Source organism: Leptopilina heterotoma, unplaced genomic scaffold (assembly GCF_015476425.1).
Source record: "Leptopilina heterotoma isolate Lh14 unplaced genomic scaffold, ASM1547642v1 Lhet_256, whole genome shotgun sequence".
In the NCBI taxonomy this organism is placed as follows: Eukaryota; Metazoa; Arthropoda; class Insecta; order Hymenoptera; family Figitidae; genus Leptopilina; species Leptopilina heterotoma.
In genome coordinates this window covers 467,729-482,673 of record NW_025110968.1, presented here as the reverse complement: position 1 = coordinate 482,673, position 14,945 = coordinate 467,729, and the positions used below count along the sequence as shown (strand labels likewise).

Sequence of the window (14,945 nt, the reverse complement as noted above, 5' to 3'; positions counted from 1 at the left end):
TTCTATATAGATTGAGAAAAAAATATGTTTAACCGAATTCTCAAGGTCATAGGTAAATCTTGCGTGGAATTGCCCATATACATTTTGTTGGGAAAAAACCTCACCTTTATAAAAAAAAAATAAAAAATGTCCATTTGATAAAAAAATGAAATTTTATTTTTTAATTGAATTTTTCAAGGTCAAAATTTTTTTTAAAATTTGTTTACACCATTAGAAAGTGCTGAAAAACAGCAGAAAAACCTAAAATAGAAAACATCTTTTTGTTTGTTTTAAAGAAACTACAAATTTTTAAAGTTTTCCATGTAAATTTTTGACCCGGATCACTTGACGTGGAATGCCACATATATGATGGGGTCGGTACTATTTTGAAACAAAAATTTGTGTCAAGTTTGTTATATTATATAACTGCCCTCACAGCACCAGGATTTCAAGATAACTCAGGGATATCCAAATCGCCACAAACAAATCGATATCTCCAAAACGTATCTGGAATATCCGAAATATTCCGGTGCTGTGAGAGTGATGATATTGTTATTTTGTTTGTTGTACAACTGTTAAAATGAAAATCTTCATTTTGTACGACAAATATAAATCAACAAAAAAGCTATAAAAAAGGATTTTCAATATAAAATACTCTGAAATAAAGTTTTACATGCTTTATTAGTTTTAAATAGAAGAATAATATTTGAACTACCTTAATTCAAATTATTTATTTACATCCACAACTACCATATTAGGCTTTTTGTAACAGACAAAAAATTTCTTAAATAGAGTTGATTAATTTATTACTTTTTATTCCAATTAAATTCAACTTTATATAATGAATGATGGTATTAACATAAAATGCTCACACAATATATTCTTAAATTTTTTAAGTTTTAATTTATTTTTCATATTCTTACAATTATATTTTCAATGAAAAAGATTTCATGTAAGAATAACTTTTAAAGATAATTTTTAGAAAATTATTATATATGGAGCAATCAAATTAGTTTTTTTTTATTTTTAATTTATTTTACCAGTTGTACAAAATAACAGTATCTCCGATATTACAATAAAACAATCTTCAAAAAAATTGGGCCAAAATGATACACATCATTGTATTACATAATATGTAACATACAATATAATGTGAATTTGTAAAAGATTTAAATGCACCGATGCGATGCGAAATTTATTGAAATACATTTAACTTCATTTCTAATACACCTAATGACTAATTTTTCTTAAAAATCATTAACAAATTTTTTTTATGTTGTCTTCGGCAGCGGGCCCTTGGAGGGTACGGGCCCTGAAGCACGCGCTTCATGTGCTTCAAGGTTGTTCCGGCTCTGGTTTAATTATATTTTAGTCAATCCTTTTAGACTTTTTTGGTTTGGTTTTAATATAAGCCTTCGAAATTTTTACACGCACGTGGTGTCAACATTTTTACTATTTTAACCCGTCAGCGGTCGCGCCGTGAGAAAAAGTCTCACGCAACACTACTCGACCTATAGGGCGCTCTTAAAGTGCAAGTGAGACACTAAAAAAGGCGCGACTGCCGACGGGTTAACCAGTTGACTGTCGCTGACGCATATATGCGCAAAACTAAACTGGCCAAAAGTGTTCATGAAGCATTATGCGCAACTTAAAAAAGGTGGTTAAAAACTTCTTAAATGTTCCTGAAACCGGTTACTCGGAGGTTTTCGAGGTCGCTAATTACGAATATGACATTCGTTTTCCAAAATTCAAAATGGCGGATCCAATATGGCCGACAACAAAATAAAAAAAATGATCAGATTGACTTGGAACGTAATACTCGGGGGTTTTTGGGGTCGCTGATTACGAATCTGACATCAGTTTTTCGAAATTCAAAATGGCGGATCCAAGATGGCGGAAATTTTTTCAAAATTCGTCGAATTTTCATGAAACTTGTTACTCGGAGGTTTTAAGCGTCGCTGATTACGAATCTGTCATTAGTTCTTCAGGGTATTTATCGAAATTTGATTTCACCAAAAATTATCATACTGATGTCAGATTAACCAGTTTCAAACAAATTCAATAAATTTTAAAAAATTTTCCGCTATATTGAACCAGATATTTTGAATTTTGAAAAACTGATTTCAGATTCGTAATCAGTGACCCTGAAAATCCCCAAGTATTCAGTTTCAAGCCAATCTGATCAATTTTTTATTTCGTTGTCCGACATATTGGATCCGCCATTTTGAATTTTGGAAAACTAATATTAGATTCGTAATCAGCGACCCTAAAAACCCCCGAGTATTCAGTTTCAAGCCATTAAAATTAATTTTTTATTTTGTCGTCCGCCATATTGGATCCGCCATTTTGAATTTTGGAAAACTAATGTTAGATTCGTAATCAGCGACCCTTAAAACCTCCGAGTAACAAGTTTCAAGCAAATTCGACGAATTTTGAAAAAATTTCCGCCATCTTGGATCCGCCATTTTGAATTTCGAAAAACTGATGTCAGATTCGTAATCAGCGACCCTAGAAACCTTAGGGTACCAAGTTTCATAAAAATCCATTAAAAATTTTTTCAACACACTTTTGGCCGAAACAGTGGAAATCTCGTTGACAGCCAAGGGGTTAATTATAACATTACTGAACAATTATACATTACTAATTACATTACTTTATATATTTTTATATTTACTATAATTATTCAATTAATTATTGTAATTATAATAATATAACATAATTTTAATTATTAATTAATGTTTTTATTAATTGTCAAAAAGATTTTTATCAGATAAAATTTTTTTATTTGAATTTTTTGCAAGAATATTCTACAATATTGAAATTTTCTTTAAAGTATGTTGAAAAATTAAATAATCAAATAATATGCAAAATTTTTTAATAAATAATGCTGGTAAGTTTTTCTATTAATTAATCTGAATTATTTATCTAAAAAGACAATTTATGTATAATACTTGTACACTAGTTTGTCTAGTTGGAAATCAATAAGGTCCTGATCAGTTTTCTCTAGTCCAGGTTTTCCTAACTAGATTATGTTAGTTTTATAGTGAATTTTTCTAGTATAAATTATCTAACTAGAATTCGAAAGGGACTTGACTAGTTTTTCTAGACTAGAGGTTCTAGTCAGAATTTAGCGAGGGCCCTACAAGAGACAGGGACAAATAGGGAAATTTCTACACGGGAGTGGTTATATGTTGCTGGGAAAGCAAAGTAAAAGTGATAAAAATGTTAAGTAGCTATTTTAAAAATGTCATATAGTAAATGGGTCCTGAAATTTTAAATGCGTTTTTCTAAAAACTACATTTTTCAAAATTGCGTACACTGTAACTCGCTTAATTTTTGACGGATTCATTTGGAATTTTAACTGTAACTTCTTAGATAGATTATCTAGGGAAGTACATACGCTTTTTAAGATTCATAAATAATTGAGATTGTTATTAAGAATTTAAAGTCAATTTTTAGTTAAAGAATGAAAGAAAAATATTAAAACTGATGCCAATTTGCGAATTTTTCATAAAAATATACAATCATAGGTACTTCCCTAGCAAAAGTAAAAATAAAAATTTTTTATATACTTCTAAACGTGTATAATATAGGTTCAAAATTTTATTTAGATCCATAGAATAATTTCCAAGAAAAAAATTCACAAAAATCCGTTCATTTTGCAGTGCGCCTGGGTAGTATAACCCCTCAAACTTTATGCAAATTTTTCTAACATTTATTTATTAATCGCTTGAGAATACAGATATTAACCCTGTAAAAAAAGTATTGGGAGGTACGGGATTCCGAATTGCGAGTGCCAACCTGCTAATACAGAATTCGCGAAAAACCACATTGGGTGTCGTGGTGAATACGGAAATGAAGGGGTCCCAATGCGGTGCAAGTTTTAAGCTTTAAAAAAAGAAAATACGTGACAGAAGTAAATAATTAGTGTCAGTGTGAAAAAAGCGAGTTAAAGGAATGAGAAAATAATAATAGTGAGTGTAAAAATGAAACTTTAAGAAAAAAGGTAAGTTGAACTCTCAAATATGAGTTCAATGCGGCATAGGCTGGTTACAATGCGGCACACAATCAGTACATATTTCCAGTCGCCAGTAGAGGGCAGAAGCATACAGAGCATATTTGATAGTTCAACTTACCTCATTTTCTTAACGTTTTATTTTTACACTCACTATTATTATTTTCTCATTCCTTTAACTCGTATTTTCTTACACTGGCACTTATTATTTACTCCTGTCACGTATTTTCTTTTTTTAAAGCTTAAAACTTGCACCGCATTGGAATCCCTTCATTTCCGTATTCACCACGACACCCAATGCGGTTTTTCGCGAATTCCGTATTGGCAGGTTGGCACTCGCAATACGGAATCCCGTACCTCCCAATACTTTTTTAAAGGGAAATATGAGAAAATTGAATTACCTTTTAACGCCGGGAAAAACACATTTTTTAAACAACATTTAAGGCCATCGTTCGTTACGATTTTGTGTATTAAATGATTTTTTTTAAATTACTAAACTTTGTTTTAAACTTTTTACTCGAAGGTTTTCCAAGTCGATGATTATGAATTTGACCTCATATTTAAAAACTTGTTTGATTTAAATTTTGAAAGAATGATGAAAACTTCAGAAGGAAAGGTACTTTTAAAATTTTTCCTGGCGTTAAAGGGTTAATATAATATATTTTATAGGTTGTGAAAATATTTAAAAAATTTAAATCACTTCATGCTACAAAAACCTGGTAATTACCTTTGGATAGACTTTCGAACATTTCTGTTATTATTATGCTCCATTTCAGTTGTCATAGAAGACAGTACTTCCTCGTTGACGTATAATGAGGACGAATTTAAGCTTGGAACAGGTGGAGGAGGTGGTAAAGTAAGAGGTGGAGATGGAGATCCCAAAGTTCCTTGAGGAGACATAAGACCATTACTACTGCCTATGCTGCCTAACCTTCCGACTCCATTTTGTAAACTATGAGAAATTATAGAGCTGGTGTGATTATTGTTTCTAACTGGTGTTGGATCTAGATAATTAGGCTCTGTTGGTACTGGCGCTCGATTTATGGAAGGTCCAGAGAGTGAGGCATTCTGTATTTCTCTGGATATTGTATCTTCATTACTGTTACAGGCCTAAATTTTTAAAATATAATAAATATAACAAACATTTACTAGATTTAGTTCATAAGACCGACAGATTAGCTCAATCGGATAAATGCCTCGCTCGGCGGACGCTGTAGAACCAAGGGGACTTGGTTCGCGCCATTAGCCTGGGATTTTTCCGGCACATGAGATAATCTGAGCGGGAGATTTGAACGTCGAGGACTTGTTTATGTTATATTCGAAACTTCGAATTTAAACATCCAAGACTCGGCGTCGATTAATCTAGGGAAATTTGGAGAATGCAAGGGGTTGTCATATATGTAAAAACCCAAATGTGGTATACATAAAGAACAAAAAAATTTTTTTTAATTTGGCAGGTGTACTTCATATGCCAAAATTTCCCTAACTTTGTCAAGTACAAGTTCCCAAAATTGTGCCGGTTTTTCAAGCCAACTGTGACATGCAGTGTTAAGGAGGTGTTAAGCTAACGACTAGCTTAACTTTAACCAGCTTCACCAAAATTTACAAAAATTTTGGTCTATTAGTTTACAAGACTTCGCATGACAAAGTCAAATAAAATTTTTATTATGAAAAAAGTTTTGTATTATGGAAATTACACTACCGGTCAAAATAGAGGGACCACCTATTTTAATGTGAATAAAAGACATTTTAAAACTTAAAATTTATGGAAACTAAAATTATTTTCTTTTTATTTTTTGAAAGATGTTAAAATTTTGAAAAGAACAAGATACTTCAGAAGTCATTTTTCAAGAAAATTCAATAAAAAATGTATGTTTGAATTTAAAAAAATATTTTTCTGATAATAAGATTGTTTTAAATTTTTTGCATATTTTTGGTCCAACTTTTACGACCTGCATTTTCTAAGAAAATAATTACACATTAATTTCTACAAGTAATTCTCATTCTGTTGAAAATATCCTTTAAAATAGCTTAAGATCATTAAAAAGCGTTCATTATTTTAGAAGTTATTCAAATTTTTGTAAAACATTAAAAATTATGATTTTTTAAAAATATCTAAATAAAATATTGTCCAAATGACTTCTGAAAGATCTTGTTCTTTTCAAAATTTTATCATCATTCAAAAAATAAAAAAAATGTTAGTTTTAATAAATTGTTTGTTTTAAAATGTTTTTCATTCACCTGAAAATGAGTGGTCTCTTAATTTTGACAGGTGCTTAATAATTTTCTTTAAACTCATAAAAAATAGATTTGCAGTAAGAATTGTATGGAATATGCTCCATCAAAGAAAATTAACTGCGTTTAACAAAAATGAAAAATCAGAATTGACCTTTGAGCTTCTTGCGGGGTTACAGCAAGGTGCGGTAAATTCACTGGTGCTATTTAATATATATGTCGTAGGCCGATAAAAAAATCAGGCCATTAGCTAAATGCCTAGTCTATTTGCTAATAGCCGGCTAGTAGACAAAGGCATAGGCCAGTAGCCGAATAACTTGCTGGATAGCTACTAGCCTGATAATTTTTAGTCCATTTAAAGAATTCGGGTAGCAAAATCCAAGTCGCTACCAAAGTACAGATCTGATGCAGACCTGTTATTCTAGATCTGGAACGGATCTGGAATTTTACATGGTCCAAAGCAGAAGCAGACTTGGTTACCAATTAAACAGCTCTATCTATATGCAGGTACCAAAAGTACTAAACCAATTGCACAAATAATGAAAAGTCGGTAAGGTGAAACCGATTGAGCCCTTGAACAGGTAAGAAAACAAAGATAGCGACGTACATAAGTATGTTAAGAGAAAACCGAAATTTTAACTTTGTATTGCTATAAATTTCTCTTTACTATTTTAATTATCATTCTCTATATTTGAATTAGTTAAAAATAACTAATTTTCAGAAAAGCATATCTGATTGTCAGTTAAAAATAACATATTTTAGTACACTTATTTAACTTATTCAATTATAATTAAATAAGAATTATTAATTAAGCTTAATGAGATTAATTAGTGAGTAGCTCTTAATATTAATTTTTTCATTATATACTATAAAATAATATACCGAATATTTATTCATAATAATAATAATTTGTAATACACTGAAAGATTGATAAAATTTGACCAATTTTTTAGTTGTTTTTTACTGATAACCATTAATTTTGTCATTGACAATAAGTTAATTTTAACTGATTGCAGAAGTAAAATGTCAGTCATTTATTGTTAGTTAACCCAGTGATTTTTAACTGATTCAAATTTAGAGAGCACAATTAAAATATAATTGTTCTTGTCGTTTCACGAATATTTATATTTTATATTTTGTGACCCTTATAGTACAAAGCATTTCCTTCTGCATGCTTTTTAAAATTATTTTATTAAACAGCTGGTTACTTAATGTATCTATTGGACTTAATTCAGATTTATAATTGTTTAACCTAATATTAGAAAATATTTACTCGGAAACAAATCCCTGTATTTACAATAAATTCTATAATTATTATTCTACACAAGTAATATAGGCTTACAAATTAAAAACCGAGAAATCTGAAAATGTACTATATAAACAACTTTTTGGAATTTCCCAAACGTAGCATGAGCGCGTAAAGTAACCCTGAACCGCAGGGGTTCTAACTATCTTTTCTTTCGGGTTTCAGTAAGTGAGAGAGAGAAAGAGAGTCTATTTGCTCTGCTTTTTGAATGCAATTTTTCTCTAAGCCCAGATTCTCAGACCTCCGAGATGGTCGAGCGGTTAAAGCGTTTTATCTTGCGTCCCCTACGTCATCAAAACCTGCGTTGCGATATATAGTTAGGTGCTCGAATCCCTGCGTTTAGGAATTTTCTTAATATAATTATAAGCTACGACTTTAATAAAAAAATGAAATACTGTGTTTAGAAGTGTGTATTTAAGTACATAGTTCTTCCAGCTTAAAATGAAAAAAACATTGAAAAAATTATAAAATAAACAATTTAAAACATTTAAATTTAACTTAAATTTTGCTTTTTGTAATTTATTTTAAAACAACCTTATTCATTTGAAAAATGCCTATTCTATTAATTGCAAAAGATAAAAATATTATTATTGTATTTAAATTAAATATATTTTCAACTAAAAACACAAATTTTACAAAAAGCAAAGCTGTTATAATAAACAGCAAAGCAATGACCAGAAAAAAGCAAGAACCCACGCTAGGTACTGTCGAACGCCTTGTTACCATACGAACAACAGAGAAAATCAAATCTGGTTATATACACGTTTCAGACATGTTCCGCGTTCCAAACCTGCTTTGGCACAGACTTGGTTACCAGATATGGCCCAGATCTAACCAGATCAGTTCCAGATCTGATCCAGAATTCAATGGCTACCCGGGAAACAATATATACACGGAGAGAAAAATCAATCGTTTATAGCATGAATGCTTTGTATTTTAAAAGTATGAAATGTTAGTATACTATGACTGCAAGAAAGTATACTGCGATTGCAAGAATCCTATGCTTTTTCGGTATTAGACCCTTGCAACTGGCTATTAGGCCACGCCCAGAGCCTGGGCCGACCAATCACATTGCAGAAAACTTTTACCGAAATCGCATAGGTTTCTTGCAATCGTAGTATGAAGAACTTCATGCTAAAAAGCCCAGATATTTCTCTCCGTGTAGGTAATGATAATTTAACGATTTCACATCTTAATTTCTAATTTTATTTTACAATTTTTATTATCACGCGCATTTCACTTCCGATTTTAAAAAGTTCGTACAATTTTAAATAGTAATATTGATCTCATTTTGAGTTTTTGTGATCACATTGCATAAGAGATGTTAAGATGCACATTTAACTTATGCATTTTATTCCACACAGCGTGTTTCCACATTGCGTGTTGCATTTTTTTATAAGAGCTAAATAGATTAGCTTCAAATTCATCACGAATAACAATATTTTAGGTCATATATATTGTGACTGAATGAAACAAAATTTATTTGAGAACTGAAACATATTTTAAAAATTGTTCTCTTTGGGACATGTAAGAATAATATCTACCTTCTTTCCTCATTTGACAATTACAAATATTTAAATAAATTAACGAATGTTGAATTATAATATAAAGTGTTTCTTTTAACGGACTAAAGTATTTTTTTAACTCTTTAAGGCTTCAAAAAACACCTCCTAAAGTATTCATAACCAATTGTAAAAAATAAAAGTAAATTTTTCAAAAAGTATTCAATAAATATAAAGAGCTATTGACAAATTAAGTAAGTCCTTAAGGGGATGGTGGGGTCCAACTTTTTGTTACGACCAGTAAAAACATTCGTGCTAATGTATGTAACAGTGTCTGACATAAAAGAAGTGGAGGGGTTTCAATTTGCAAAAGAATTATTAGGTAATTTATGGATAATAGGTAACAGGTATAATAGATCGTTTTGTTTGTTAGCATGTCCTGTGTGTGAATTCACCAGAAAATAGTCAAAAAATTAAAAAAAACTTTTTTGCAGACTAGAGAAATAGTGAAAAACATAGTGTATTTCCTAGTAAAAAAAGCAGGATTGGAAGAGAGCGAATAGTATTGGCGGTGAGTTTATGCCAATACGTTTTCGCGTTAAAACCGTATTGGGGGCATTCTGACAATCCTGCTTTTTCACCGTCAATTCTGTCCTCTTGAATCTTTCGATTTCACGTTTATTGACTCGACTTGAGTGTGTATTGTTGATCTATTACCACATGATTTAGGGAGCTTTCGACGTAGGGAGCTGTGAGTAGAAGTCACAGCGCTAATCTAGAAAATACCCTAAATCATATGGTAATAGACCAGCAGTTTGTCACATTTCATTTATTTACATTTTAACAAAATTTTATATTTCCTGTTCGTTATCAGCATTTTTACACATTAAATCAATCAGTCTTTTTGATTAAAATGCCAAATCGAGTCAATAAATGTGAAATCGAAAGATTCAAGAGGACAGAATTGACGGTGAAAAAGCAGGATTGGCAGAATGCCCCCAATACGGTTATCACGCGAAAACTTATTGGCAGAAACTCACCGCCAATACTATTCGCTCTCTTCCAATCCTGCTTTTTTTACTGGGTTTTAAAAAAATTATTGAAAAATCTGCTATTTTTTTATTTTAGTCGATTTTTCATTATTGGTGGTGGATTTCTATGCAAGACACCTTCCTTTTTAAAAAGCAGTTTGGATTTTTTGTTTCCGATTTGTCAATCTTGAGATAAATCTTAAGATTTGGGTGCTATCTACAGATTATGATATGAAATAAAAATTAAAAACAAACCATTATTTTTAATCTCCAAATGTGTACTAAGATAGGTAAACATTTTTTTTTACATATTTATAAAAAAAGAGCTAAGAAATTTTTTTTAAATGTCTATCTTAATTAATTCTTCTATCGGCTAAATATATATATATATACATATATATATACATATATATATGCATATATACATATATATATATACTAGGGGGGCTGTGCCCCCCTGCGCACCACCCCCTATCTGTATTTTTATATATATTTTATTTTTTATAAATTTCAAATCATGTTTTCTTAATATGAATGCATCATAATAAATTACAATAAATATATGATAAAATACACATAGATTTTGACATAATGTAACAATCGTTATGGACCTTTTTTGACTTATATGTCAAAAATTAGATTAAATTTTGACATATATTTTGACCCTTTTTAACCTGTAGGTCAAAAAGACGTTAAATTTAACATACTCTCTAAATCTGAATATGTGAAAATTCACATATTTGTACGTTATAAGTCGTCTTCTCGATCAATAAGTGCATATACACTTATAATAAGTGAAATTTCACTCAGAATAAGTGAAAAATTCACTTATTTATAAGTGTATATGCACTTATTGATCGAGAGGACGACTTATAACGTACAATAAGTGAAATTTCACATATTCAGATTTAGAGAGTAGATTTTGACGTATCATAAAAGCCTTTAGGGTACAGTCACACGATCTCATGCAAAACTTATGCATGCAGGTTGCCATGGTAGCGTTCAAGTGTGAGAGAGATAGGAAATTATTCTATCTCTCTCACTCTTGAACGCTACTATGGCAACCTGCATGCATAAGTTTTGCATGAGTTCGTCTGAACGCTCCCTTATGGTCCCCTTTTGACTTGTAGGTAAAAAAAAGGTCAAATTACACATATTTTTTGCACGCAACTAAATGCAGACTTAATGTTGAGGTGAAGTTTACCATTTGACCTAACACTGTAAGGTAATTTTAAAATTATGTTTGCTCTCCCACCTATCATTTTGACCTAATTTTGACGTTTTATTTTTACTCTCTGCTGTCTTTTTTGGTGACTGGGTGTTAGCACCTGGGTGTCAACATGCCCAAACGCTTTTATTTTAATTTATGAGATTTTGAAAATTGTGTATAGAGCTTTAATTAGAAAAGTCCATCGGAAATCAGACTCGTTTGTCCCTTCTATCAGGCTGTGTTTACATGGTTGCGTTCAAACGCCGCGTCTTGCGTTGAGCAGTGAGTGTAAGAAGGATAGAAGTATATGGCTTTCTTTCTCTGTCTCATTATTCAAGGCAAAACGCAGCGTTCGAACGCAAGCATGTAAACACCGCCTCAAACAACACACCAGGGAGTAAGACTAAGGAGACTGAACTGACTGTGTGAAGTCTCTCAAAAATGAAACCTTTTTCTGTAGGGGAACTATACTCGCAGAATGACAAAACTTATGCTCCGCGCGCATGCGCAGTACATGCGCATATTGCCCTCTCTTTTTATATCGTAAAATATGAACAAGTGAGAAAACAAAAACATATCAATAGGTTATGGTTGTGTTTTGACCGTTTTGACACATGATTCTTAAAATAAAATTACAAAATTATGGTTTGTTGCATCCCAGGATGCAAAACATCATAATTATTACAATGATCGACAAACGAATAAATTAACTTATTGATAACTCTTATGTGACATTTAAAGTTGTTTATTTATAAAGTATATAATTAAAGTAAATTACAAATTCGTAAATATTATTTATTTATGAATTGTTCAATTGTTTCCACAAAGAATAAAACACTTTGTAGTTATATACCAAAAAAATTTATTCTGAACATTTATAAATATCTCATTATATTATTAATATATTACTTATCACTGAAAAATATACTCTTTAGTATATATTTTTGTATGCACATATATATTTATTAAATTAATTTTTTTTTAAATTTATTAATAGTTATTATTAATAATATTCCTGAAACGCACAACATTCACAAACATTAAACATAACCTTCTCAACTTGTAGCTTGTCATGATTTTCTCAGTTATCTGAGTTACTGAGAAAGACAGACAAATGTATTGCATGTGCGCATGCGCGAAAACCATAATTTTCGGTCTTACGTATAGTTTCAATGCGACGAATGGTTTCACTTCCATAGCATTAGTTCAGTCTCCTTAGTCTTACTCCCTGCAACACACATTCAGTTCGAGGATTTTCAAAAGTACACGTGGTAAGAATTGGCCTGATCATTCGAAGCCACATCCTCGCTACCCCCCAAAGGTAGTAACAAGAAGAAGAAGAAGAAGAAGAAGAAGAAAAGTACACGTGGTCGCAACGGGTATTATAGCTAGCTTTTTTGATTTTTATGTGTAAAAAAATAAATAATAATGAATGACAGTAGAGATTTCTCGATCTCTGGATACGTGAACAACAATGGAGAAATATTAATTGATAACCAAACAAGCAAACCATTGTACTGGATATCTGAAAATTAAACTGCTTTTTCAAGGAACGAAACAATTTTTTTTAATATTTACTTTAATTATTTAAAATACTTTCAATTAAATCCTTTCAAACAATGCAATTAATTGAAAAATTTTAATTTAATTTTTAAGCAAAGTAAATTCTTACAGGATTTTGGATAAATTAAAAAAAGAAAGTATTACTTTAGGTATTGTGAATTCATATTTTTTTAAAACTAAAATACCCAAAGAATTGCATAATTGATAAATAGAAAATTTAAACACTCCTTTATTATTTCAAAGAGTTTTGTTAATGATATCTTATGTCGTGAAATTAATTTTCTAAAATTTCATTCTCCCAAATTCTTCTTCTTCAATACAGATTTTTATTTTCATCTATTAATTATTTATAAATTAATAATTTAATAATCTTTTCATTTGGAATGATTTTTGTTTATTACAAAATTTTACAGCACATTTAATTACTTGAGTTTAAATCTCTGTCCACTACATTGAAATTCAATTGTTCATGATCTTCATGATAGATTAAGATTTTTATTTTAATATTTTTATATGAAATTTCATTTCACAAAACTTTACATAAAGCGGTTCAGGAGATACAGATTTTTGAAAAATGACGTTTTTTACGTAAATTTTTTTTTAAATGCTTATAACTCGGTCTAAAATTAATCAAATTGGACGTTTTTATAATGAAAAGTTTTGTTTTCAGGCGTAGTTTTTAATTAAAATATTTAAAAAATTTTTCTTAATAATTTACGATAAGATTTAAAAATTTTTAAAATAAAATTTCATTTTTAACAATGTATGTATCGATCAATTTTTTTTTAAATTTTTTGTAAGAAACTAGCACTAAATTAACAATTTTTAAGCCTTGTCCGATCGTGGGCAAACGATGGGATCTTTTATTTTGAAATTTTTAATTTTTATATACACAGTGAAAACGGTAGGCCTAACTTGCCATTTGACCAACTCACAATTTTACACAGAAAGAAGGTTAAGTTTTGAGAGACTCAGTCTGAAAACACATTTGCTGTGAAAAATTTCTAACCCAAATGAAACTTATGAAAAAATGAAAAAAGTACATAAGAAACAATATATAAATTTCTTACCCTAAGTATAAATAGTTTATGAAAAAAATAGCAACAATTAATTGTTTAAACAATGTGTTAATAAATAATTGTTTTTTATCATCAGAAGATAAATACTCATGAAAAATTGTACACTTGAGAAGAAACTAGTAATTTCTAGGTCTAAGTACAGTTTATAAAAAAACAACAATTAATTAATTAAAAAGTGTTTTATTAATTTATTTTTTATCAATCAAACATTATTTTTATAGGTTTTTAAAATAATTTTCTTAATCAATAAAACTAAAAAAATATATTTTACGATTTTATGATTTTTTTAATACTTATTGTTATTTAAAAAATGTTTAAAAACAAAAATTCAAAAATAAGGCTCGAGAGATCGATAGAGAATTTAATTACGAAGATTTAGAAAAAAAGAAAAAGCGTTTTGGTAAAGAATTGTGACCTGTACAGTGATTTAAAACAAAACTTGCGCCGCCATAAGTAAATACATGCACAAGTCCCGGCACGCCGCGCTGGACACTTAATTTTTTTTCTCGTAAAGTTACTGTTGTCCTATAATTAAATTTACAGGAAGTATTTTTTACTTTATTGACGATATTTACCAAAAAAAAATTTTCAAATCGAAGATATATTTTTTTCAAAATTTGAATTCAAACAATTTTTTAAAATTTTTTTCGGGCAAAAAAAATTTTTTTTTAATTTTTATTTTTTTCTTTAAAGTACTTCTTATTATGACTATTTTCCAAAAAAAATTATCTTAATCGGTTAACAAGAAAAAAGTTATGTGCCTTTTTTGAAAAACCGACCAAAATTTTGAGTAAGAGGTAACTCAAAAAATTTTGAAAAAACTTTTATACACTTTTATTCCATCTCATGGTTGCCACAAAATCTAGATTTCAAAATTCCAGGCTTTTTCCAGGTTTTCCAGGTTAAAAATATTAAAAATTCCAGGTTCAAATTTAGGAATTATTTGTGATGAAAAAACAAGTATTTTACAAAACAGTGTTAACAATATTCATTATTATGTAGTTATAAATTAATGTTCTCTTAAA

General features: G+C 29.7%; 1 protein-coding gene across 4 annotated transcripts in view; it reads right to left on the bottom strand.

Moving 5' to 3' along the window:
* The window catches only part of LOC122503292 (fibroblast growth factor receptor substrate 2), a 102,066-nt gene that overhangs the window by 39,212 nt on the left and 47,909 nt on the right, over window positions 1-14,945 (bottom strand). For all 4 annotated transcript variants that reach the window (XM_043613770.1, XM_043613768.1, XM_043613769.1 and 1 more), the window contains one exon: window positions 4,722-5,104. In XM_043613770.1, coding sequence (XP_043469705.1) covers window positions 4,722-5,104 — 383 coding nt within the window. The remainder of the gene's footprint in view (window positions 1-4,721; window positions 5,105-14,945) is intronic.